This window comes from Falco biarmicus, chromosome 3 (assembly GCF_023638135.1).
Source record: "Falco biarmicus isolate bFalBia1 chromosome 3, bFalBia1.pri, whole genome shotgun sequence".
Classification (NCBI taxonomy): Eukaryota; Metazoa; Chordata; class Aves; order Falconiformes; family Falconidae; genus Falco; species Falco biarmicus.
Genome location: NC_079290.1, coordinates 102568684 through 102595447, shown reverse-complemented (window position 1 = coordinate 102595447; position 26764 = coordinate 102568684). Strand labels below are relative to the sequence as shown.

The window sequence follows — 26764 nt, the reverse complement described above, 5'->3', positions numbered from 1 at the left end:
CTTAGCGTAAATGCTTCTTACAGATGTTTTAATGATGAAACATTGGTTGCACATTCAGAGAATTCACACGCAGGCAAATGTAATCCACACTGGGAGTTTCTGAGGTACGGTCTGTCGCAGAAGATGGGTCAGTGTGATGTGCAACCTTCTTAGAGAACCTCTGGGCGCACAAGCGTTACACAAGCAGGCTCTCGCGGCCAGCCTCACCTAACACACAACCACAGCACCCTCGCTGATGGCTGACAGCATTCCTGGCTTGTCATCGCGGGCAAACAAAACACGGGATGATTTCCCACCTATTTAACTGGGACTTGGCACTGATCCAATCATCCATCAGCATCGGCTGAGGCTGCTCTCCTACAGGGTCTGATTTTAGGTAGGGAGAAGATAGGATGTAGTGTGGATGGCTTAACATTTGCAGGGGTTTAAACCTCCCTTTGAGCATAGTGGTGTGGCTTGTCTGAGGTTTTCATGATCACGACTATGCTCCCAACCGGGCACCTAGGAGACAACTAAGCACGTGCCTTGTAAATCTCAGACCCTGTGGGTTGTCTGTGTATGCACACCAGTTCCGACAGCAGCACTGAAAAGCAGCAGCAACAGTACAGAAAGACGGCAGCTACTACTGTAAGACATTTCAGCCATTAATTTATCCCTCGAGGAGGCAACATATTTTGTATGAAGGAAACAAAGGGAAAATTACAACCAAAGTCTTAAAGGCGATTCACAGCATCACAGAGGCTACACATAAAGTACTGAAATGAACATCTTCCCATGTTAAGAGAAGAGTTTCTCCTTTACAAAGCTCTCTGCAACACCAGGTCAGCCTGAGTTTTCTACAACTGCTTGCCTAGTATTTCATGTGCACCTCTGTCAAAGGTGCATTTTCCATTTGAAAATCTTGTGAAACACATACCCCAAAGGATCACGTTTCTATTAAGCTTTATAAAAAAAAAAAATCCAGTCAAAATATTTTGTGAGAAATAGAAACCAACACCCAGAACATCCCCAAATTACCCTAACTATGATCCCCATGCGCTTGCTCTCAGAAGTGAAGGGAAAGATCTGCAGAATATAGTACGTCAGAATGTGTCCGCCGGGGGTCTTCAGCTGCATTGACGTCAAATCTCTGTTAACCAGAGTAAGACCCACGCTCTCTGTCCACTGCACCAGAGCCACCTAAAGAAAAAAAGAAAGAGACACACACTTCAGTGTGAAACATCTATTATACTCTCACATAAACTAGGCTAAAGCCAAACAACTGTTGCCTGGGTAAAAGTATTAACTCTTCCAAGAATCTAGGAAAAAAACATGTGAGCAGCAGTAGAGTGAGTACCAAATCTTAATACATCAAATGAGTAAATTCAGAAGCTTCAGAAAGCTTACTGAAATTCTTATGAAGAATATAAAAACTTATTTGAACTCGTTCCTGCAAGTGAGATATTTAGAATGTATTGTTCAGAAGTAACAGTACTAATAAAAAAAAAACCCCAAACATATATTCAATTATACTTAAAGGATAACCAGCAGAAATTACGCAAACCCAGAATATGATTTCTGTACCAACGACACTGCTAAGTAAGAGATTTTGGAAGTATTTCCATAGAAAACCTTTCATTAGATCTACAATTCCACGCAAGTTGAGACACTGTAATATGTAGTAAACAGATAAGCAAAGAATCTTATTTTTAGCTTACTTTGTTCACTTGCAGCATTTTATTTGGTTTCAACAATAACATGAGTTCTTACTGCATCAGATGAGATGGAAACCAAGTTCACAATTCTGCATCCCACAAATGTGCCTATGAAAGCCCCTTGTACAAACCCAGAAATGCTGCATCACACAATCATCACTCTTAGCTACCACTCAGTGGCATCTTAAATGCATACATTAGAGATTTGCCTTTTTTTTTTTTAATTTTGTTGCTTTAAAGTGCATGATGTCTAGCTTCTACTTTCTTCTACGTTATGCTTTAAATAACACACTAGGTATTTTTCTATCACCACCCCTGTGTGGTTTATTCCTTCAAAAAATTAATACTTCAGGAAAACTGCTTTACTGTTACTTTACATACAAGCCATATTCCGTATCTGAATAGGAAATTTCCGATTAAAAAAATAAAATAATTCCCCTCCTCAGTTCTGTTTTTATTTTTCCAAATGATAATAATTTGGAAACCAGATTCTTAAGTGACTAGAAAGGTAATTATATTGAAGTTCACATGATTTTCATGGAACCTGCCTCTGCTCTTAATCTCAAGTAAGATGGAAAAAATAAAAATCAAGCAGTCTGATACAAGACATGCAAGTACTAAAATCCTTAGATAAGTTCAACTGACATGGTGACTAACACTCACAATGAATTCCACCCAAGGCAAGTAAATCACTGTAGCTTCTACAAAAATTTAAAATTGGGGAAAAAATATATTTGTGTGAACCCCGAAGAAACCCTAGTAGTGCCATCTGTGTAGGCATCACCAAACAAATACAGTGAGATGCAGTTACAGAAGAGAAAAGAACACACTCTGAAAAGCACCATTTTAAAAATCTTGAAAATCACAGGAAGTCTTTTTAGAAACTTTTCTTCTTCAATAAAAGTACCATACAAGCTGTAAATGATCCAATACTCCCAAGGTTAATTTTCAATTTTCACAGTGAAAGGTTACTATTACATTCTGACCTGTAAATTGCATCTTTCTACTAACACCCTATCATCTGATTTGCGTCCCTTTGCAGCTAGAACTTAAATGTTCCATATTTGGTGAGTCACATCTGTTTATTATTTTGTTTATGCTTGGCTTCACCTACCATTTGCATTAGCATTCTGCAGCACAGTCATTTTGGATTCTTATACCTGGCCTGCGTTTTGTTTTTTTTTTTTTTTACTTTTAAACTGATCAGTGCATACACCAGAGCAGAAACAGTCAATAAGGCTCAAGAGGCAAACAGATGCCCAAGAGCAACTGAACAGACTCGTGAGCGAGGCATTACATTTGCCTCTCGTTACTCAGAACGAAGTCAGAGCAGCCAGACCTTAACAGCATCCCCGTAACACAGCCAGACCTACCCACCAAACACCTGAGGCTTTTAGATTATACAAATTAAAGAAAAATACAACAGCAAACAATAAAATGTATGTCACAAACAGCATTAAAATCGCAATTATCAATCTTAAATAAATACACACTGAATGGTTGGCTACACAGGGCTTGGGGAGAGGCTTCCTGAGTAACTCTCCCCTCCTGAGGTTTCCCCTGTACGAGCACCATCCCTGCAGCACCTTGCTGACACCCTACCTCAGAACAGGGTGGCGATCTGCTGTGCCCACACCAAAACCCCAGGGAAGTGCAGTGGCCGTGGCCTCTGCAGAGCCTGACACATGGATGGAGTCAGATATGGCAATCAGAGGTGGGACAGGCACAAAAGTCTCGCTGGTGATGCTACCATTTTGCTTTAAAAATAATCCATTCTAATGGTAAAATTTATTTGCTGATAACCATTAATTTCTTTGTGCACACAGAAGAAATGCATGAAGTTTCCTGAATCCAGGGGAGGGACTTCTCTGAGCATCCTGTGGATCCTCCTGGCCTACCACCCAGCTCCCCGCGTGGCAGAAGGACCTCGGTGGGCACAGGGCCCTCCTGCTGCTGCAGCACCCGCTGCCCGCCCGGCGTTCCTGGGGGGAGCGCTGGCAGGGGCTGAGAGCTGCCGTGGTTCCCGGCTTGCCCACTGTCCTCCTCGCCGGCAGCGACCCTAAGGGTGAAGGCAGCCAGCCACCCCTCGGTGGCAGGGCCAAAGGAGCAACTTCCACGTCAGCAGCGAAGCAAGGATGCATGTTACGGAACAGGAAGGCAACAGATGTGGCAAAAGCTGCCAAGAAACACCTCATTTAGTGCCTCTTACCCCAGTTACTTCAGATGTCCCCAAGCCTCTCTCAGCCCAGGCCACCCCCCTCGGACCTGCACAGCTCACAGCCCCGGCACCCAGCTCTGCCCCTGCCACAGGCTCCCACACTCAGCCCCAGAGACCCCGCCGGGACACCCTCAGCTCCAGCAGCAGCCGTGTCACCCACCGCGCAGCCTCCAGCAGCACCAGCTTGGGCACTGGGAGCAGCTTCTCCAGGCAGGTGGAGCATGGCAGCGCTCCATACCAATCCCACGTTTTGGGGACATAATCACCCTGTTTGTTTAGAAATGCTCATTTATGGAACTACATCAGAGTAAAATTTTGTTCCATTTATGGAACAAAATAAATATCTTGGGTAGTTTCTAGAAAGTTCCATAAAGTATATGAGGTTGTTAAGTGACAATGATGCAGTTACCTATTTCAGCTGTCACAGAACCCAAGTCCATGACAGTCAGGAAAATGAACAGTTAAGGACTTTGCAAATCCTGTATCAAGGACAGGAAAAACCCTAAACCGCTGTTCCTGCTGTGGATTCAGAACTACATATTTAATTAGAACATGAGACTGAATTTAACCTAAAATAAATACTAATCAACAGTTTTAAAAAAAATTTAGAAAACATGTAAACTGATAGGCCACAAAACCCTTGGTATATTTAATTTTATTATTAAATAATTACATTCTAAACGATTTTTTTTCCAACTATGGTGCCAACATTTTTTTTTAAGGGAAAAAATCTCTTCTACAATAAGTTCTATTAGCCTATGACTCCCATTTAATAACCCCAATGAAAATAATTATGCGGCAGAAAACGCTACAAATATCTATGCACAAAAGTCAATAGTCAAAATTAATTAGACATGCAAGATGAAACAGGTCCTCCATAGCAAACAGTTAGAGGAACGGCCATATCTTTAGCTACTTTCAGCTCTGAGGATGACGAGCCAAGGGCCTGGCCTGCCTGCCCCTCGCCTCACAGGGCTGCTGCTCTGGGAGCGGCGGGGAGGGCGGAGGGCTGTGGGCCACCGGCACCGCGGGGCTGCTCCTCACGCAGCTCAGTGCCCGGCCCTGAACCCTCCCGACCCTCCCCCGGGAGCCGGGTAACTTACACAAGGGAGGGCACTCTCACTCTCTCTCAGATTTGGTCCACTTACGGAACAAAACAAATACCTTGGGTAGTTTCTAGAAAGTTTCTCAGATTAACATCTTCCTCCGCTTCCCCTGGGCCGACATGAAACACCACTTACCACCCAGCCTGCCTCGCCAACTTTCAGTCTGGGGAACTGCAACACCAAGTCCCTTTGCTCTGTGGAAAACATCACCACCTCTAGTCACCTGTCACCTCAGGAGCATGAGGGCACAAAGAAGTCCCAGTTAAATAAAACCTGATGTGGTCACTTGAAAAAAAACCAAACCAACCAACTCGCCTTGCCTCTGGGCACACAGGGGTTATAAATCCAAAAAGTGAGGTATCTGAAGCACCCTGCCGAATCCTGAAGATCTTCAGTTACTGGATCCGTCCTGAAAGGCTGTTACTGCTTGGCAGAAGGCCAAAAAAAATGCCCTAAGGCTGTTCTTGCTTGCTTTAGATACTACATCAGTCAGGACTGGAACATACAAACCATCATCACACCCTTTCAGTTCTAGGCTGTTTAGAACTTAGGTGGTCTTTGGAACCTAACCCACTAATTTTGTTGGTTTTTTTTATAATAAGAGTATTTTGAGAGAGAAAGCAGAACTGGGAAAAAAACCCAACCTGAACAACCAACAATGAACCTCACTCTTAGCTTGGGTAAAATGGAACGAGAAATTGGATATTCACTTGACTCAAACACAAATTTTATCAACCAAGAATGAATAGCATTGTGTTACTATGAACCAGCACGCAAAGCCCTATTTAGGCTGAAGCTGCCACGTCCCTGTGTGCCCCCTCCTCCCCAGGGCCTTACTCCGCTGCGTGCAAGGCCACCAAACCACGTGTGAGCTGCGATGGAGGAAGAGCTCCAGGAAGCCTCCGAGGATGCTGCTGCTTTCACCCAGCTCTCATGCTTGGTCCCGGAAGAGCTTGCGCTGCGCTGAGGCTCCGCTGCGGCTGCATGTGGCCGCAGACCCACAGCTCCTGCCCTCGGACCTGCCACGTGGCCACAAACTTTCCTTTTGGTTCCCAGACCACGGCTAACACTGGTTACTGACTCGGGACCTGATCCTCACTTAAGGGTTTGGCTTCTTGGCTTGAATTCAGATGTGCCTCACCACCACAGCCCTGTACAACAATCCATACTTGACTGTCTCTGGTTTCCATCATGGGACGTGCTCATTTCACCTTGCTTGGCTATCGTGGGGCTGCGCACCTCATCTTGGGGGCCACCGCCTGTAGCAGCTTGGCTACCATGCCCAGCTCCTGGCACCTCTTGCCTTGTGGGCCACTGCTGCTTCTGAGCAGAAACATCTAACTGCTCGATATTACCAAGTGTTGCTCAGAACAGTTTATGACCAACTAATTGTCACTTTCAACAGACAATATTCCCTTTGGAACCAACGCCAGTTTAAGACAAAGACCCACTGCCTTGCGGCTGGTGCTGGCAGCTCTCCACGCCATCCAGCAGCCTGGGAGCTCCCCCAGTTGTGTGACAGCCTTTCTGGAGCCATGCAACGAACCTGACCCACTTAAACTGAAAAACATGCCATAAAAATAAAGGTCTGATGGTTTGGGCATATATGAGGGAGCGATTGGTAGGGTGAGAAAGGAGGACTAGGGATGGACATTTTGTAAGCTAGTTTTGCTGTCTAGAGGAATTTTCATGTCAGCAACCTTCATTTGCTTCAGAGTATTTAAGAGCATCTTCACTTCAGACAACAGGATCCACTTGCAAAACAATGTTGCCTTGTATACGCAGAGGTTACATGCGTGGTAATTTGAAGTTAAGGCCACTGGTTTGGGAACAGGGAAGAAGCAGTGACACTTCTTTTTCCCACTGCTTGAGTGTTCCCAACACTTTCCGTTTGGATTGTTCAACAACTCACGCGTGTTTCCAATCAGCACTGGTGCGTTAATATTTATAAACAATGATTTGATAACTACATTTGCAGTCCATCCCTTTTCGTTGAGAAGCTTCATAATTATAATAAAATTATTAACTTAAAAATACAGCTTGATCATGTGAAAAAACTGCCGATCAATATTCAAGACAAGCTATGGAGTAGTTATTCTTTGTGGGTCTCGAAGGTCATGAAAGTGATGGTTTTATGCTACTGAGTGATTTGCTTTTCACAATACATTGACAAAACAACACAATTAGTCTTGCTTCAATAAGTACACACAATAAAATGAATTAAACAATACAACATGTCTCATACATTACAGCTTCACTTTTGTAAACACAAAAGCGGCTTCACTAAGGGCATATCATTTCCCTGTCTGTTTTTAAATGACTGGCTTTGTATCCTTGTAATTAATTTTAGCAACTCTGTTGTCTCTGGACAGAAACGTTGGAATTAAATAACTGACCACACTGTAAGGCTGTATTTAAATATTCAAAATCCTGGAATTAGAAATGCTTGAGAATATAACAGTGCAGGACAAAGCATAACCAATAAATGGCTGGTTTATGAGATTAAGCAGTCATTAAAAATCATGACTTATCAACCTTTTCTGACCAAGGGGAGCAAAGGTCTTTGAAGGCTCCTGTTCATAGCATGCCCCTGAATTGCTTCGCTCCGTGACCTCTGAACTCCACTGCTTTACCTATTTAGCTTATATCCTTTTATGACTGTTCATTACATTAAGGTAGCTGGCTCTCTGCAGATGAGCCGAAGCCACCCCTACAATGGCTAAGTAGGAGCAGTTCCCATTTTTTTCAGTGAGTTGTCAGTGGATGGTTATTGTTTGCTATGCTACAGCTGTAGAGGACAAGTGACAGACAAATGAAACTTTCCACTCTTTCAGAGAAAATGAAATATTGATCACTTATCATAAGAAACAAAGAGCCTGGCATAAGCAGGGCTTACATTATGAATACAAAATCAGTTACTTATCTTGGGTTACTCTAACAATAGATAAATACATCTTTTATGATGAATGTACCTACTTCTAAATGTGCATACCTTGTTATGGTTATATTTTATCTGTATATGGATGCACACAGACACACAAAGATGTAAAGAATTCCAAATGAATTCCTCAAGTCAATTCATGAAGTGTACAGTGTGTCAGCGTATTACTGAACCGCTTCTTACACCTTCCTACATGGAAGAATAGTTCATACTTACACACTGTTCTCTGCTGCACGCTACGGTGGTATCATGCAATATTATATAATGCAACAGACACTGTGCAAACAACATCATCTTTCGAAAGACTGCAATGAAGCCAGATCCATAAACAAAATCTAAGAGAACAGAGTTGTAATGTTGAGAAAGTACAATGCATAAAACTGGTTAAGTCTATTAAATGATAATGTTGCTTATTAACCAAATATGTTGTGATAGGTCAGTGCTGAGGTTAAACAGAAAACATCAATTGAACCATTTCCCTAAATAAAGCTCCAGGGTGCAATATTCAAAGCACTTTATTCAATAAAAAATGCTTTTAAAATGGTACTTTGGTGATTGGGAAACATTGGCATCATCCGTCAGCCTAACTGCAGGAAAGTTCAATAAGCTAAATAATGAACCATTTACATTATTTTCCTTAGGCTCCAGTGATTTGCAAACATTGCATCAATAGAACTCTTTAAAAAATTATGATAAAGGCCTGCTAGTCTTTCAACTCTTAGGCTTTTTGCTGTCATGCTGCAATTTTTATGCTGTTTAAATGTTCTTTGTAGCTTGATCTTTTTATAAGACTCCATTTAGCACCAATTTCTCATTATATTAAAGCATATTTGTTCAATATGATAATGTTATTAGTGTTTCAAGCATTATCTTCAAGAAAGGAAAAGGAAATTTAGTGCTGTCTGTTCTAAAATGTAAGTTTTTCATTTCACTGTCAAATTGCTGGAATCTGTGAGTCAAAATGTTTAAAAAAAACCCCCATAATTAAAAGGATACCTGTGCTTTCTCTCCCTTGAAGCACCAACCGTTTCTTTTTTGCCAATTTCCTCTTCTACTTCCCTTTCCACCCCTTCCAGATCTGTCCTATCAGCACTTTATCAACTTTCCTCTTTCCAAGGTCAAATCCCCTACTGTCTTCCCAGGGCACCAACTGCACAATCCTCAAGTCTTACAGCTGTTTCCTTCAGCAAACATGGGGGGAAAGCTGGTCTTTATGATAATATTGTCAGGTTCCAAACAACTGAATGAATACACAAAACCCCACAGGGAGAGAAGAGCAAGTGGGAGAAAACCCCTCACATAGTCTCTCTCAATTGCACGTCTCTCCACCTGATTTATAGTAATAACTCTGGCTGTCAAAGCAGAATGTTTGCTTAATCCATAGTTGTCATCATATCTTCATAGGCAGATACTCGCTCATGCAGTCTTTCCATTATATCAGTAATACCTCACCGGCTCGTTACACTGATCTCTTTAGCGAATATGAATACATGCACATATGAAAATCAGTACACATGTGCATAGCACAAGTCAAACGTCATACAACTACACTAACAAACTGTTATTTCCAGTGTTTGTCTGCATAAACAAGTGCACTTCCAGCATCCTTGATTCCTAATGCAGGCCACTCCACACCATGTACCACTGCATACAGCATCATGGACTATTAATTTTAACCAAAGAGCAGCATCTCAAGTCCTGCCTAAAGTTTATTTTTAAAAAAAACAACATTCTGACTGCCACTTTCTAATCACTGAGAACCAGATTATGAACTGTGTTTATAGCATCTGAAATATATGTAATGCCTGCTGGTTCGGGACTGCATGAAGACAGACTTGATTTTATTTCTTGCATTCCTAAAAACACTTGCTATAGACCTGTTTGTTACTTTTAGCAATTACAGCTTGCTGTTGGAATTGCTAAAGTTTTGTTAGTATTACATATGGTGATACATTAGACATGCAAACCAAATGTATATTAATAACAGGCCATGCTGTGGCAAGATGAGGTTTCTGGAAGAAATACTACCTTGTACCAGATCAACTTGTATAGCTAGAGAAATACACAGGGTTTCAGATACACACTCCCTTTTGATTACAACTCAGGTACCTTGGCTACACCACTAACAGTCCACCCCAGCTTCAGACACTAGTACTAGGGTTCCTTTAAAACAAAGATTCCCCTCAACGTGCTCACTTTCAGAGGCAAACTAACCTCAAAATACTCTATTTCTTTATTTTACTATATCAAGTACATACATGTTTTTATGAAGTTCTTTTTTATGCTTACTGTGCAGTATCTTGGAACTTGAGCTTTGCCCCTTTCTTCTAGTATCTTTTTAGATTGAATTTTAGGCAATCAATTTAAGCCCCAAAACAGGATTATTTGGAACAACAGCTCAAAACCACTGAAAGCAATGGGATTTGTTTAAAATCTGGATTTCAATGGAAGTCAAATGCATGTTTTTATTAAAAAGGGGTTTTCAATGTGTTACACTTGATGCAGTTTTGACTAAACCATGAAGATGATGAAGCTGCCTCAGGTTTGATGCTCAAAAGCTTTTTTACAGGAGTATTTGAGGTGGTGGTTTTTTTCTCCTTCCTGTTAAGAATCTATACATTCAACTAACTTGTAGTGTCTCTAGCTACTGTACCTGTCTACCCATCACTCAGCAGCTTCATACTCCCTTCTGCATGTATATGCTATGCTTCATACAGGGATTAATGTTTTGAGAATACACCTAATAACTTTAATTGCAATACTCAACACAGTATTGATCCCAAAGCACTGACTTCACAGACCTTTTAGTCAAATAATTGAAAACACGTTTATGTAACAAAGAAACACCAGACCTTTCCTACAGCTGTAGAGGAAATAAAAACAGATTACTGTTAATTCTAGAAAAATCCCAGGCCAAAACACTCTTCTTTCACATTTCTACCCTTTTTAACTTAGTTTACCCTGTTCTTTATCAGATATGAATATTTTTTCACCCTTGCATACTAACCTCATCGGGGCTGGAAGCCTGGTAAGTTCGATTTTCATCACTGAAGTCCTGATCCACCTCTGCATACTCTGTTTCTGCAGACACGCCAGCCCGGGACTCATACACCGGCGTCACGTTGTGGCACAGCGCAATGGCCTTCACCGCTTCATGTATCCGACTGCTGACGCTCTTGCGGACTTTGGGCGCAGCCGACTGCGCTTTCCTGGATGGTGTTGAACTCGTACTGTTCCCACTGTTTTGAGAGTGCACCTTTAAGACCCAACACAATGAATAGTAAATCAGAATTCAATAATAGAAACAAAACAGGAATACTAATATATATATATCCAATTGTTCCCCTTACAAAGGTTGATAAATGATAAGGATAGTAACCATTTATTTAGGTAACCTACTGTCAACCTCTTCAGATTGTGATTCATAAAACCTCTCATCTACTTTTATGTAGAACTGATATGTAATCGTGGGTTCATCACCTTGCATTTGTAGCTGAATTTCAGTAATGGAGCCTGCAGACAGTTTAAAAATGTGAAATGCGAGCAAGGATGTGGTAAAAGGGGTGAACAGGCTGACCAGAGCTCTCTGCAGAACCCCATGCTTCCTTCACTTCAGTGTGCCTTTTTGAGTGATCCATCACCATAGTCCTTCAATGTCCTTTACATCCTATGAACTGGTTTTTTCAAAAGTATTTAAGCCAGCAGCCAATTGCATGAGTTCAGAAACACCTAAAAAAAATTGCAACAGTGGTGTTTTGTTGCAGTTCTAAAGAACTCTTTGTCACTTGTATATATTCAGAGATTGCAAACTCCAATGCTGTTAAACTGAAAAAAAGCCCTCCCACCTTTTCTTTTAAATCTTCACCTAAATCTCTGTATTTTAAAGACCACCACATGGGCAATGAACAAAAGAACAAAAGCAAGTGTTGTTTTTAAGTATAAATGTTAGAAGGCATTGAAATACAAACACTGCTGATTTATAACTGACACAATTTCTATATTATTTGTGAACTAATGCAGTTTGTATGTGTTTTCTGCAGGCCGAAATTTGTTGTCCTTACAAGACTGCAATAATCTAATAAAATAATCATGCAATATAATAGTTAGACACACGTTTGAAGATCACATCACTGCTGCATAAACATGAAACTAGCTATTTTAAGTTATCCTTCAGAAAAGCACATGACTGATTTTTTTAAGAAAAAGTTCTGTATGTTCATAATTACTTGAAAATAAGCGGGTTTGTGGTTCTGTTTTTTTTGGGGGGTTATTTTTTGTTTGTTTGTTTTGGGGTTTACTGGTTTTTTGGTTTGGGGGTTTTGTTTGGTTTTGGTTTTGTTTTTTTGAAGTCAGCACATTAAATATATCAGCAGTACTACCAAAGGCTCTTCTGTTCACTCCAGGGTAACTCAGAAAACCTCTTCAGAAACCACGCTTTTTTCCTCCTGACTGCAATCTGCTGAACCGTGAACATTCTGCCCATCAAATTACAGTGTTGTCTAATAAAGGGTTTAACTTTCTGCTCATCTGGCACTGCTTTTCAGCTACTGCTTTAAACCTCTGCATTTGCATTCTGCTAACACTGATGCCATTACAGCCGCAAATAAATTAAGCTGATTTACTCCTTCTGAATTATGTTATGTTTATTGATGCTTGTATAATTTAATTTCACACAAATTCCATTAAAGATTATGCCCTCTATCACAAAATGCTTCCAGTGGGGAAATATAATCAGGTTATAATAGATCTGTGTGTTACATTAAGATGACAATAGTCTAGTAGGTCCACTGTAATAATAAAACAGAACACAAACAAGGGATAAAATCAATGTCACACAAGAACCACTGCCTAGCTAACTGGCAGCTTCTATTATCATAGATTAAATAAAAACCTCACCATACTTTTTCAGACTGAAACTACTGTTTAGTAGTTGCTTGTTTTGTTACCAAGACTCCTTCATTTTTCTGTTTCAAAGAGTTGTTACCAACACACACATCATTAAAGCATTACTTAAACATCAAGTAGTGGTATATAAAGCTAAAAAAAAAAACAGTTCAAAGAAAGTTATCTAATAACAGCAAACCTAGATTTGGGAAATCTTTACCCACAATTGAGGGGAAAAATAAAGCTTCCCCCACACTTCTTACTACTTTTAAAAATTTCAGTGCCAAATATGTTACAGTTATTAAAAAATTAAAAGTTATTAACCAAGGGTACCACTCATTAAATTTCACAGCAAACTAGTAAAAGCTTTAAGCAAGTAAGAATTCCAGAAATCATGCAATTCTCTTCAGATAGCATATTTAACAGCAAAACATGAACCCTGTGTTACTGAGCACGCCTCCTCTGGAACGGGGTGCTCAGCCTCCCAGTGCAGCCCAACCCAGCCCTGCCAGCTCAGGACTGACAGTTAACGTTAGTTATTTATTGCTACAGTTGTCATGGTGAAGACCCAAACAACTTGTTACAACAAAACTAACTTTGGGTGACTTTTATAAACATATTCAGGTAGCAATTACCCCCAGTAACCCATTGTGAACCGAATCTGGACCGCCGATCTTTAGGTAAGAGAGCTCCAGAACTCATTTCCAAGGCACATTTGTGCATCTTAGTTACTATTCACGGCTATACCTACTAAGAATTAAGCCAAAATAGATTTATCCAAGGAAAAATAATTCAAGAAGTGGATTTGTTCATCTGTTTAGATGTGAAATAATACAGAAATTGAAGTTGCAGGCTAAAACCTTTCAGCATACATTGCTTGCTTACTGCTTTCCCTCCTGCTGTTCTTCCCAAAAGCCACATAATATTAACAGAGTCCAGTGTGGTGTCAGATGGCTACTTAGTCATTTTTATTTTAAGCAAATGAGAAGGAAGCTATAGTTCAAAACACAGCACAACTAAAGATTCAAATCGGTTGTTGATCCTACAATCCTTTTAGAAGAGAAAATGGGGACACAGACAAGAAGGTCAGTCTACAAACTTAATTGGGTCAGCCAGTGACGTCTGTGTCTCCAAGTTAACCATGAAAAAGAGCTTCTATACAAAGTTTCTTATCATACTTTACGCAACATATGGAAATATTAGTTAACCTATCATTTATTTCCTCTTCTGTCAGTTTTAACTCTTTTTTGCTTCACAGAATAGAAATAAAGTAGAAAAATCCTTCTTAACCTCAAAGTGGAATCAGCTGCTTAAACATGTTTGCAGAAAGCACCCAATTACTTTACATACATGGGAGATGCAACAATGCTGGCAGAATTCCATCTTCCCCCTTCATCCCACAGCTGACCCACAAGCGGCCGGGCAGCCACAAGCTGCTCGCACACTCTGGAGCCCAAGGACTCACAGCAGCACTTTGCTCTCAAGCAATACGGAGCTCTCCACTTTCTGCCCCGCCCTGTTTTTTAACGCTGTTTGTAGTCTTTTTCTTTTAAAACACATTTTCTAGATATGATCTTATAAATTTAATTTTCACAACTGTATTTTTACTTTTTGGTTATAGCAATTAATGCAGCTTTTCGATGTCTATTCTTGATGAATGTCTTCAAAGATTTAATTACCTTTCGTCTTATTCTGGACACTTGTAATTTGTAGTCTCAGTAACGAGTAGTTTACTCTTAGATGATTTGGCAGGAGAAAGACTGCACTGCACAGACAGGTTAACACAGAGTTCTACTAGTGGGGAATAGAAAAGTAAAGTCCTTTAAGCGGGTATTACAAGGAACTTCAGAATCAGGAAAGAACTAGGTACTGTCTCCCATTTTTCCCTTTCATCATATCTGTTAAGAGATACCTACCAATGAAAGAACTTTCATAGCACCTCAAATTTCTAGACATAATCAGTAACAACAATGCTTCAATGCTGTTAAAAACCTCTCAATATTAAAGGCAAATAATTTATGAAATGAGATACCTGTGAATAGGAGTTTATAATATGAATCTGTATTTCATCCATGGTGTCTGTTCCATAGGACACAGTGCCTAGGTGGAGGCGCTTAAATACCATCTCATTCTGTGTAAGTGTTCCTGTAATAAAGAAGAAGGGCATCATAGAGCGGCAAAAAACACCATGAGAAGCCAACAGAAAAGTTCAAAATCTTTCTTTTGGAAAGAAGGACTGAATCATGAGTTAGCATCACTTCAGTTAATTAAAGGAATGTTCGTGGAGAAAGATCAGGGTTAATCATACTGGAAGAAATCACTGATTCCACCGTCAAGCTGATTCTGCCAACACAACTGAATAAACAATCTTGGGGGAAAAAAAAGGCAAAAACTTTTCTCTCCATATGGAAGACAGAAAGCACAGAAATGCAGTATCTGGATGGACCTGACTCTCAAAAAGCCAGTGCAAGGGTTTGCACCGTGTATCAGGAAGCCTAAAGCAATAAACCAACCAAAATCATAAAACCAACCCCCCCAAAAGCATACAGACATCTCCATACTTCGTGTATGAAGGCAGACACCCTGGCGAGCAGGCACATTACCTGAAGTCATTAAGACCTAACATCGCTTCCATATTTGACAGATTTAGCCTCCGACTGGAATAAGCCGGAATGAACGGAATCAGTGTTTTCAAAGCCCTCTCACGTCACGTTTGTAAGAAACTACAGGGTGTCAGTCACAGGCTGACGCTCGCCCACCTCTGCCACCCAGTCCCAGCCTCTGCTTTGGAAAAGCTCTAATTGAGGGCTGGGGGCTTCAGCCTTCCACGGTGGGGCATGTCGGGCAAGAGGAGTCGTGGCTGCCACGGCCAGCTCACAGAAGATTGTTCTGGTGATGGCCCTTCCTGAAACTTTCCTCCTATGGTTACTCAGCCAAAGTGAAATTAATACAGTATAATGCTATTCTTATATTCAACCACATGGTTTTGGGTCATTAAAATACATACATCTGATGGAAAAACAAAAAGCATGACATGATGCCAAAATGACATTATTTAAACTTCTACAGTATTTTAAATATGGAAAATTATCTATAAATAACAACTGCAGAATAAAATATTTTATTTCATTTTCTTTATCTAGACTACTTTTATATCACGCCTTTGTCCCAGTACGCCAGAATACACAGCAGAGCCACAGGAAGAGAGAAGACAAAGCGTGACATACGCTATAATTGCTACCTGGAAAACACTGTTTGGCCCGAAAGCATTGACTTATCATCGAGCAGGGCCAGGACCACTAGTGGTCTTTAAAGAGTCGGGGGGGCTGCAGAAGTCTCATGTATTCCTCAGTTATACTTGAGATGGATGCCACTCCTGCTCCGGTAATACCCTACAGTGACACTTAGCTCAGCTGCTGCAGCACCACCCTGTGCTACCCAGCCACATCTGCCTATGTTACCAGCACCAGCTGATCACTCCAAATTCCCCCTCTACCCTTAAAAAAAAAAAAAAAAAAAAAAAAAAAAAAAAGGACATTTCCTACTTGCTTTTCCTTACATGTTTTGAGGATTTTTCATTCTATATTTGATTTTTTAAAAATATTTAAAATAACGTTTATGTGAAATGCGTAATTTCTCCACAAAATATCCACATTACCCAGAATTCACAGGAGAAATAGAATAGTCCCAAGGCTGGAAAAACAGCTCAGGAAGACAAAGCTCCTGATCTCTAGAATTAGCAAGACAGAAATTTTTGGTTACTTTATACAAGGGGTAAGAAGATGATTTTGTTTTTACAGTAAGCATAAACCCATGGGAAATTACTTTGTCTGCCTTTAGAAGCTGTACTTCCATTAAGAGATTTTGTTAAATTTCTTGATTAAATTTTTTACTGCAATTATAGACTAGAAAATGCCAATCTCCAGTTTGCACAAGAAACATGAAAGTTTCCACTAACAAACATGAGACTACAATCTACACTTCTAAAAAACCCCAAACAAAAACCCAAACTAAACCCCATCCACTTTGTTCAATAATGCTTATTGCAAGAAATTTCCAAGTAATTCTGCATCACCTTCCTTACTTTCCAGGCATGCTAATATCTCCTCAGTGCCCTTGGCTTTGCCAAGCCTTTGAATTAAAATAAACACTCCCTAGGAGCTGTGAAACTAAATGCTACTCAAAACTTGAGACAGCAGGCAACTGTCAAACCTGCTTCCCACCAGTCCTGTAATTGCTGCTGGGGAAAACTGAGCAGGGAACAAAATTAGCCCTACGGTTATTATATGGAAAGATTATTTCTTCTGACACCATTAAATCAGTCCAACTCCAAATCATGCTTGGCGAGGGAAAGGTAGATAGGTGGAAAATCTGTGTTCCCCACCTCCCCCAACTCCTTCTCAGCAAGCAGAGAAGAAAAGCTTCTGAGCAGAGAAGTATGGATTTTCTCTCTCGCAACAATCAGAAGCCAGGGAAGGAGGTTTAGGAAAAATGGACAAGGAAAAAGAATCAGCTTGTGAGGACACGGAAATAAACATTCCAATAAACCTGATTCAATACTTGCATCTTAACACATTACTTACATGAGCCTTTGTAACAGCTACGGTAATAGGAAACACCTATGATACATGAAAAGAGGCTGTGAAAACACCTGTACCTGCTACACAAAATTGTAATAAAATAAAAGGAAAAAAGAAAAGAAACAACAGTTACAGTCTGCTCATGCTTCTTAAGGCTGGCGTAAGACTTTCAACAGCCATGACAAACCTGAATGTTATTAGACAAACACGGGTACCTGCATTTATGAAAGTGCTCCCAAAAATTTCTGCAAAGAATAAACCAAAATACACCTTTTTCAGTTATCCACGTGGAAGTTTTGTCACATGGACAAATTAAGAATTTACTTCTAAATTATGCTAATGAATGAAACACCAAAATGGGACACAAACATTCCCAGCAGCTTGTTCCAAATGTTACACGGTGCCAATCAGTCACGTCACAGCTTTAGCAGCAGTTCCGGTTTAAATGTTCGTCTTCTAATTGAAGACTAATACACCTTGACAGAAGAATACCTCTTTCATTTTATGTCCCAAAATGCAAACCCTTCAAATATGTAGCGGTGGATTTTCTATATATAACCCACTTTAGGAACGACAAAGCTGAGCTCTGAGCTCTCCAGCCTGCTCAAGGTGGGAAGTACTGAACAGGGAAAGAGTGTTCCATTTTTAATAATGCTTTTTCAAGACCTACGTATCAGTTCCGCGCTTTGAGGACATTGCTAATGTGAAGAATTATTAGGGAAAAGAAGCTTATTTTAGAAAAGCTTCCAGAAAGTATGCTAGTGGGTATACAATCTACTACTACTATTATCCATTCTTAAACTTTGCTCTGGAACACAGGTACCACAAAGGAAAATATCCTGACAAAAAGTTAGTATACAATTGCTGAAGAAAAATTTAGTATGTTCTTTAATGAAGTCAAGAGCCTTCCCCCCCCACCACCCCCCTCCACCCCTACAATTGTATCATTAAACACAGAGTAAAGCAGGCAAAGAGGAAATTAATTTCTAAGGAAAAAGTCCTGAAGGCATCATTCCCTGGGTGGTAACAGATGTGATTCACAACAGAGCAGTAGAGCTTTTTTTTTTTAACTTTGTTTTTGAGAAGCAGATGCAGATCTTTCTGATCCTGTATTACTAGATGGCAATGTGGACCAACCCCAACAACCCCAAATGGCCACAACAAAAAAGCAAGAAAACATGTACAGCAGAACAATTAATAACTTTGTGAGAATTCAAGAGGGTGAGTAGCTTTTCACGAAGTACAAGCACTTCTAAGCTATTAGCTTGAACAGATAAAAAGTCAGTGTAAATGTGAACATTTCTATGGAAACTTCAAGGGAGATCGGGCTCAGCACTCTTGATAATTAGACTGTTGTAACAATCTGAAGATGCAAATTCTATGAATCCTGGAAAAAATATAACATGGTACAGAATGTAAAAAGAAAATGGAAAAAGTCATGGTAAACACATGTCTAGGTATGTCTGGTCGCTCAGCTGCTCCACTTCTGAACAGGCCATAAACAACACCGCCACAAAACCTCAAAGCAAACCAACCCCAGTACAACCCATTAAGAATGAGGGCAAAGATGAAGAGAGCTGAGATGTGTTTATTCTTTCCTGGGCAGAAGGTAACAGCAGAGGTAGCACAGAAATAGCAGTAGCTGTTTCCTCTGCGCCTTCTGCCTCCCCCTGGAATGCTGACCACATCCAAGAGCAATATCCACGCTCACTGCATACCCGGTCTATTTTCAGTGGATGGGAGGCCAACAGAAGCCACAGAGTAAGGATTCCTGTGACCGATCTGCTTTGAGTGCATGCTTGGAAGCTTCTTGTGGTGTCTCTCCATGAAAACTTCCCATTCCTAGTCTGCTCTACTCATCCTGCAACCTCAGTGTACCAAAAATCAGAGGCAGGGGAAGTGTAAGGGCGAGAGCGTGACCATATAACCACCAAAGTGACATGAGGAGACGTTATTCCATCAGCATGAGTTTTTTACTACTCTTTCCCTGTTGTAGCTTATGTTGAACAGATAAAGATTCAATTACGGTATATCTTAAAAGATTATTTTTCAGAAAGAATTACTGAAATTCACTATTGTAACAGTATATTACATCATACACATTTAATGACAAATATATATACTAACCTTTAACCCATATATACTAACCCATATATACTAACTAACCCATATATACTAACCTTTAACACAAGGCTTTCCAAGAAAAATCAAGAATCCCATTTCTCTATGCATCTGTTCAACTATTATATCTGTTAAGTATCTCATTTGGTCCAAACACCCGCTAAAATGTTAATTACAGAACTTAAATACAAGTGTATGCATTAGCAAATACCCACGCTCGGAAGCCTGCGTTTGTTTTAGCTGCAGACTCCGGCAGTTGTCGTGAGTGGCAGACTGTTTGCCACCCCACATCCTAAGCAACAAAAATGTTCAATAAATATTGCCAAATACCTTTATTTTTCTTTCGTGATTAGAATCTTTCTGTACCCTGGAGAGGATGAGACACCATGCTCAGCTGCCCTTGGAAAACGCTGGAAATGCTCCCCCCTGAAACTGCCCCCCCCCCACCGTAATGGATGACGCCTTTCTGTCAAACTCATATGTGATCCAAGTCCAAACAACGTGGCATTTTGGGTAATGGATGCTATAATTAAAATGTGAGTCCTAAAAAACCTGTTGTTTTAGTGGGTGTTTTTAGTAATGGCTTTGTTCTACATGAAGATAAAAACTCCCTAACAAAGGAATTAATGTATTGCTTTAATAGGCTGCACCCTGAGTTAAGTTTTAAAATTTATGAGTTCTCTGCAGCATTGTTCTTTAAACAATGGCATTGTCAAATGCAACCAGTGAGAAGATTAAAGTTCTCCCAGCAGATTAAGTACAAATTATCTGTCCTCCTGTTTCAGCATCATTTGTTCATTTATCACATAACGTCTAGTATTTCTGGTCAGTGTCAATATGCTCTGCATCCTTGCAGTTAACAGATGTCTTCTCTTGTCGAATGAATTACTTTATGTTTCACGCACTGGTGGCCGCAGATGTGTCACTATAGCAACATCATTAATTTCAGATCTTACCGGAAACATGCACTCCAATCAAACCTAATTATACCACATTGCTTTCTTGTCCCACAATAAGGAAACTATAATGCAATTATTGGGATACTTCATTTTCTATTCTACTGTGGCAAATGAGAGAGCCACTGTGATGGACGCTTCTTGTCAAAAAGCTTATTGATGAAGCACAAACCCAATTTACAATCATACAAAGGACTACCTTGCAATTATGTTAGTAATGCAATGCTCCTTAGACTCAACAACTAATTCTCAATCATTTCCCGTGAAGCTTGGACCACAATGTAAGATTTTTGCAGACGGCTCTCTGGATTCCCTTTCATTTTCAGTATTGAGAAAAATTTCACCTGTTTACATTTAACTAGTCCCGCTTTTTAGTTGCACCCGCCTGGACAGACTGCTAGAAACCCAGCTCCCTCCTTTCTCCACTGACAGCCAAGCCTGAATCAACTGGTTTACATGACTAGAACTGAAAATTCAGGTGAGAACATCCTGAAAACAGGTCTCATGAGCAATGTACCCTCACGCCACGGCAACCCTGGGCTGACTGCACAGATTCTGCCCGTTACCTAGCAGTATGTTCCGCATCTATGACAAAACGCAGAATGAGACCAAATGCCTTCAGGGAACCAGAGGCAGCCACTGATGTAGTTGGGTAAAAGGCACATAGGCTATATGTTTGTCCAGAATTCAGAACAGTTCAAAATTCACAGGGCATTTAAGACTGACAGTACTGAGCAGCGTTTCCCGTGGCTGTGTGAAGAGCAGCACGGCCAGCGAGACCATGGGCAGCGCTTGGGAGCTGGTCACGTCTGATGGACTCCGGGCTTATTTTCATTTGCACCAGCTTTCAGCTAACACTGGGGTAAAAGCACACAGGGCGAGACTGCTGACAGCTAGCCCAGAACATAGCTTTTATTTTTGTTAGCTTACAGATTTAGCCCTTCCTCCAGAACTCAGTAGACTCCAGTGCTCTGAAAAGCCTTTGAGGTTGAATGCTAGCAATCCTCCAAACAAACTATACATGAACACATTCGCTGGTAAAAGCCTTTTAGCATTTGTCTATTTAGCCCCTTTTAAGTACGCACTCTGAAAGGCCAGAATACAAGTGCTTCTTCTTAAAATTAAACAGAACTACTGTGATCGCAAGTGGCATGACGTGGGTTGAAAAAAACCCCAAAAATGGTGAGAAGCAAAAGAGGATTGTTTCTTTTTGTATATGCAAGTCAATACAATGTATCCTTTCAAAGTTTTATAGATGTAACACAGTATTTTTGCTTTGAAAAACCTAGTATCACTGAATTTCACATTGCCAAAAACAACAAAACTCCATTTTTAATTAGTGTGGTGTTAGGTTAAGTGTATTGGTTGTCCTTCTAGAAGTAGAACTGCAGCAGCTTTCCCCTCCCCCCCCCCCCCCCCAACCAACCTTCTATTTCTCAAACAGGGTAATAGGTATGCACAGCTTTTTTTTTTGCCCCCAACAAACCTTCTATTTCTCAAACAGGGTAGTAGGTATGCATACCTTGAGAAAAAGATGCTAGTACGCTGATCCTTGTGGCTCAGAATATAAACTGGTCACCAAAGCCAGAATATAATTTCTGCACTATAGAGTTGGATGAATGCACTGTTAGCATTTTACTTAGCAACTCTCTTAATATTTTCAGTGCACTTTAACTGTAAGTAGAACACCTCAACACCTGAACCGCATTGCCAGTTTGGTATGGGAACTGGATTCTCCATCAGAAAAGTTTGTGGCATACATTGGTTTTGCTTACAAAGTAGTGCTTTGAGCAAATGAACTCTACTGCATTGTTTTGAAAATTCATTATTTTTGAACATACCTCCCTTTTCCCAAACATATGCTGTAAATTACATATTTCAAGCCTTCGGTGTGACAGCACTCTTGAAGTTACATAAATTATCATGATGAAGGGTGCAATTAAAATCAATAAGCAGTTGCAATAGCATACAAATCATTAGCTAACTGAAATAAAACTTGTTAAGAGAATTGTTCACTTGCTTTGAAGAATTACCACACTGTAATTAGCAGTACACTTTTCTACATGCTAAGAAGGTGGCAGTTGTCTTTATCTTCTATGAAATCGAAGAACAGCATTCCAAAGGGTATAGGGTAACATATGTATCTTTAGAAAAAAGATGAAAGTGCGTTTTGAAAATGTGACAATATATTAAATTTACATTTCATTTCAAAATATGCAGTAATGAAAGCATTCAGCATGGGAGGGAACGTGGAACTATTTCAAGCAGAAAGAGATGTAAACTGTATATTATGCTTTCTGAACAGCATAACAGAGGCCAACCCCTGCGCCCCCCCCAAATGCTTTCTCAACATTTTGAACTATATTTTACTTAAAACCACTAAAAAATTTCATCAGCTGTTTAAGAAACAATTTTCTCAGTTCAAAAATTCAGCTGCTTAAAGAAACAGTACATCTACCTGAACTGATTTATTCAGCCTCAGAAAGAACAAAAAGGAGAAGAAATACTGTATTTGCTACAGAATTTAACTGGTTATCTACTAAGATATCTTCTGAAAGAAACTTTAGGGTTCCTTAAAGACATCTAGACCTAAGAGCAGGGCAAGGCGGTAACAGGTTTCAGCTGTAACGGCAGACGGCAGCGCAGCACAAGCTGTCACTCTGTCACACACTTACCCACCTTCTGGCCCTGGTAAGGGTGAGGTTTGCCAGCACACCGGGCCAGCTACACTGACGGGTTACGGTTATTCAGATAAAATCATACAGCAGCTCTAGAACTGGTCATTGTAACCTTCCTGGGGGTAACAGAGTCATTTTGGAGGCTGATCTTATGGCTTGTTTTGGAACTGCCTTGCCCTCTGATGTGTCACGTCGTTACGGTATTGCTGGCGAAATGAGGTGCAGAATGGAACAGCGTCCTGAGTGTGACTCCAGGGTCTTTGCAGAGTGAGATACATGGACCTAATGCTATCCACGGTCCTGTTACTGTAGCAGCAGTGTTCCCACTGGAATAAATCAGATTACTACCAAATACTGACTTTCACAGGTAAGTACTGGCCTAAGCACACCGATTGGTACTGGTACAAAGTCCATAAGCACATGCTGCAAATTTCACTGAAAAATAAAAATCAGTAGTCTAAATCTAGTCTTAACATATCCAAATATTAAGTTTAGATATTTAAAAAAAAATCGTATTTCAGAATTGTAACCTGATATACCTGTTTTATCCGTTAGTAAATAAACTAATCGTCCCAACTCTTCTGGTATGGTGCTAGTTCGAACAACTGTTCCAGGAATATTGTCATCTTTCATAATCATCCACCCATAGGCTGCCTTACCCATGTCCAAGTTCACACGTAAACTGCAAAGGAAATTTATACCATAATCAGTGTGAATATTAGGCAAAGTGAAAGTTATAACCATAAAAATAAATGATCTTTTTACGATACCTGGAAAAAAATATATCTTAAAACCATATGACAAAAACATTTTGGAACAATGATTTTGTTATGTGTTTGTAGAGTACATATCACATTAGAAATTCAGGCTCCATCCCAGACTTCTAGAAGGTATTCCAACACAAACAAATGCAACAACATGCCTTCTGCATGAAACAGACTGCAACACTTTGTGGTGATTCTTGACATAATTACATTACTACACTTAGACAGTTGAGAATATTATATACACTTTATCAACAAGAACACATTGCTATTCATATCACAGTTTTCATTTGTTAAAAACCCCCTGACACCAATGTTTGCTTTATAATGTAAAAGCAGAAATATTTTTATACCTCTTCGAGTCACTGTTTTTTTTAAAAAACCACCATACTTTTTATTTAGGAAAGTATAACTATATTTGTCACATTCCCTCTCCCACCACAACCAATCAACAACATTGCTGTCCTTCCCCAAATGCCGCTACAGAAGCTCTCTACTGCAAAAAGAGTGCAGCGCCCAAGCAGCAAACACCCTGACATGATAGGGTGTGGGCTGGAGCTGCTGCAATAAAGAACCTTTGGGGAGCTCTGCACTAGAAACTGTAATGTGCAGGAAGTTTTACTGATTATACATAGAAGCGCAAAATCAGAAGTATATTTTTTTTGGACACACTGTGTCTGCATATTTATTTGTTATATTTCCATATCTACATCATAGAAGAACTAATTGCCCTTGCACCTTGTATTCCTATAATAATTAAAAAAAAAATTCACTCATGCTTGTCAGAGATAACTTCAATGACACTGCTATTCCCCTAAATTAAATGCTCCAACTCAAAAGTCTATGCCAGCCTATTCTAAAACTTTACAATGCTACTTTCCTTCAGCTATTCACCACGTTCCTGCTACCACGTCAGAGGAACGGTGGCTAAAGCATCCGCACATTTTCATTGCTGCTGACTCTGCTTTAACAGTAACACTGAAGAAACAGCTAGGACAGCGGCTACGGGAATGATTTGTAGCTAATTTGCCTGGGGCATGGGACTCTAGTCCCAGGTTTAGTAACAGGTTCATAGTAACGCAACTCTTAAAACTATTCCAAAGGGATATATCAAGGTCAAAATACTGCTAGTGTACTTCAGAGCTTTTTTACCAGTCCTGAAGTGCTGCTTTACAGCACAACCAAAACAGCAGCCACGAAGAGTTTTCATCTGTCCTGCACTCACAGTGACAGACTGTGAATTTCCCGAGGTAACAGCGGAGGGAACAGTGAGCCACAAACCGCAGCTCTTTATGGGATGTTGCATTTAACTAGAACTGTGAGAACACCTGAAATTTCAATACACACTGAAAAAAAATCAGTTTATTCCACATCCCTGCCTTCCTGAATTTGTACCGCAGAAAACAACGCATGTTCCAGCACAAGAAGAAAGAAGCCTTTTTGATACAAGACTCTTGACCACTCAAGATGGTATTTTGTTCTTTAACTAGCTCTTATTTCCATTAAAATCATCATTAGCAGAAAATCATCCTTCTGTCTGGTGACATACCCCAATTACTTCTGCAATATCATACCTCACTTCAGCTGTTTTCAGACAGACAAATATATATTTTTTTTAAAAAAACATTAGGACAGACAACAGGAGGAGGACTCTACCATATTCTTTTTATTGAAGATGCTACATTATAACAAAGGGGAAAAAACCCCTGGAAGTCACTTGCTTCACACTGGTTAACTACAGTTTTAACCTGTCTTAATCAATCCAGAGCCAGTAGTGAGCAACCAGGATTTGCATTGCGTCTGTCGGTCAGCCTGCAGTTAGAGGACGTAAGAACCAACGTAACACCCTTCACACTGAGGCAGGTATCAGCCAGCAGAAGGAACAGCAAAAGCTTTATTCCTCTTAGGGATGAGAACCTGCCAGTTAGCCAGTCAAGCACAAAGGACGCTCTTTAGCTCGAGCAAAGAAACATAAGCACACTTAATTCATTTAAGAACAGCTAGATATCTGCTCTAGCCAGAAGTAAGCAGAGTAAGTGAAGGATGAAAGCTGCTCATTACCCCACTTACAAGAGACATTTGGGCTATAATATTTTTTTTTTTCCCTGCCCGGGCTACCAAACAGGGAATCTGCAATGAAAGCTCTATTTAAGAGCTTCACTCTCAGGTACATGGCACGCACAGAGAAATCCACAGGGCTACTCTACCAATGAAGAGCTACAAAGTCATCCAAATCAGATAAACCATGCTTCAGTAAGATCCCGAAAGTCTCTCAAAGCTGGAGTGCAGTTCATCTCACCACCTGCACCTTTTATAAGCATGTGTGTTACCTGGTTTGATATTCTAAAAACTCTCTAGATGCATTTAATTATAATCTCACTTAAATATAGTTTAAAGGTAAGGAAAAAAAAGAGGGGGGGGGGGAGGGGGGGGAAAACAGCTTCTCTTGCTGAGCGGTGAGGAGAAATCTGTATTTCAAAGCACCAAGGCATTTTAGGAATTACCCCAGCACGCACTAAGTGGAACAAGGTGCTGAGGGACCTAACAGAAAGCTGGCACCACTGCCCTCCACAGAAATAACATCCCCCCAGTGACCAGTACAGTCCAAGACAGCTTTCTGGCATGCAGAGATATTTGGTACATGCTTGAATTGTTAAGTTGGATAAAGAATTAGACATGAATTAAAAAAACAACACACACACACACCAAAAAAAAAAAAAAAAAAAGAGGGTTATAGATGCATTTTTAGTATTAATTCTAAAATTTGTACACTGTATGCTGCTCTGACTTCCTTCGCTTGGTGCTTGCTGTCTTAGAGAGAA

At 40.2% G+C, this 26764-nt stretch overlaps 1 protein-coding gene across 3 annotated transcripts in view; it reads right to left on the bottom strand.

Annotated features, from left to right (window-relative positions):
- Positions 1-26764, bottom strand: part of ATP9B (ATPase phospholipid transporting 9B (putative)) — a 167936-nt gene that overhangs the window by 19847 nt on the left and 121325 nt on the right. For all 3 annotated transcript variants that reach the window (XM_056330216.1, XM_056330218.1, XM_056330217.1), the window contains 4 exons: positions 23718-23860; positions 14876-14988; positions 10967-11215; positions 1018-1179 (listed from right to left, as the gene is read on the bottom strand). In XM_056330216.1, coding sequence (XP_056186191.1) covers positions 1018-1179; positions 10967-11215; positions 14876-14988; positions 23718-23860 — 667 coding nt within the window. The remainder of the gene's footprint in view (positions 1-1017; positions 1180-10966; positions 11216-14875; positions 14989-23717; positions 23861-26764) is intronic.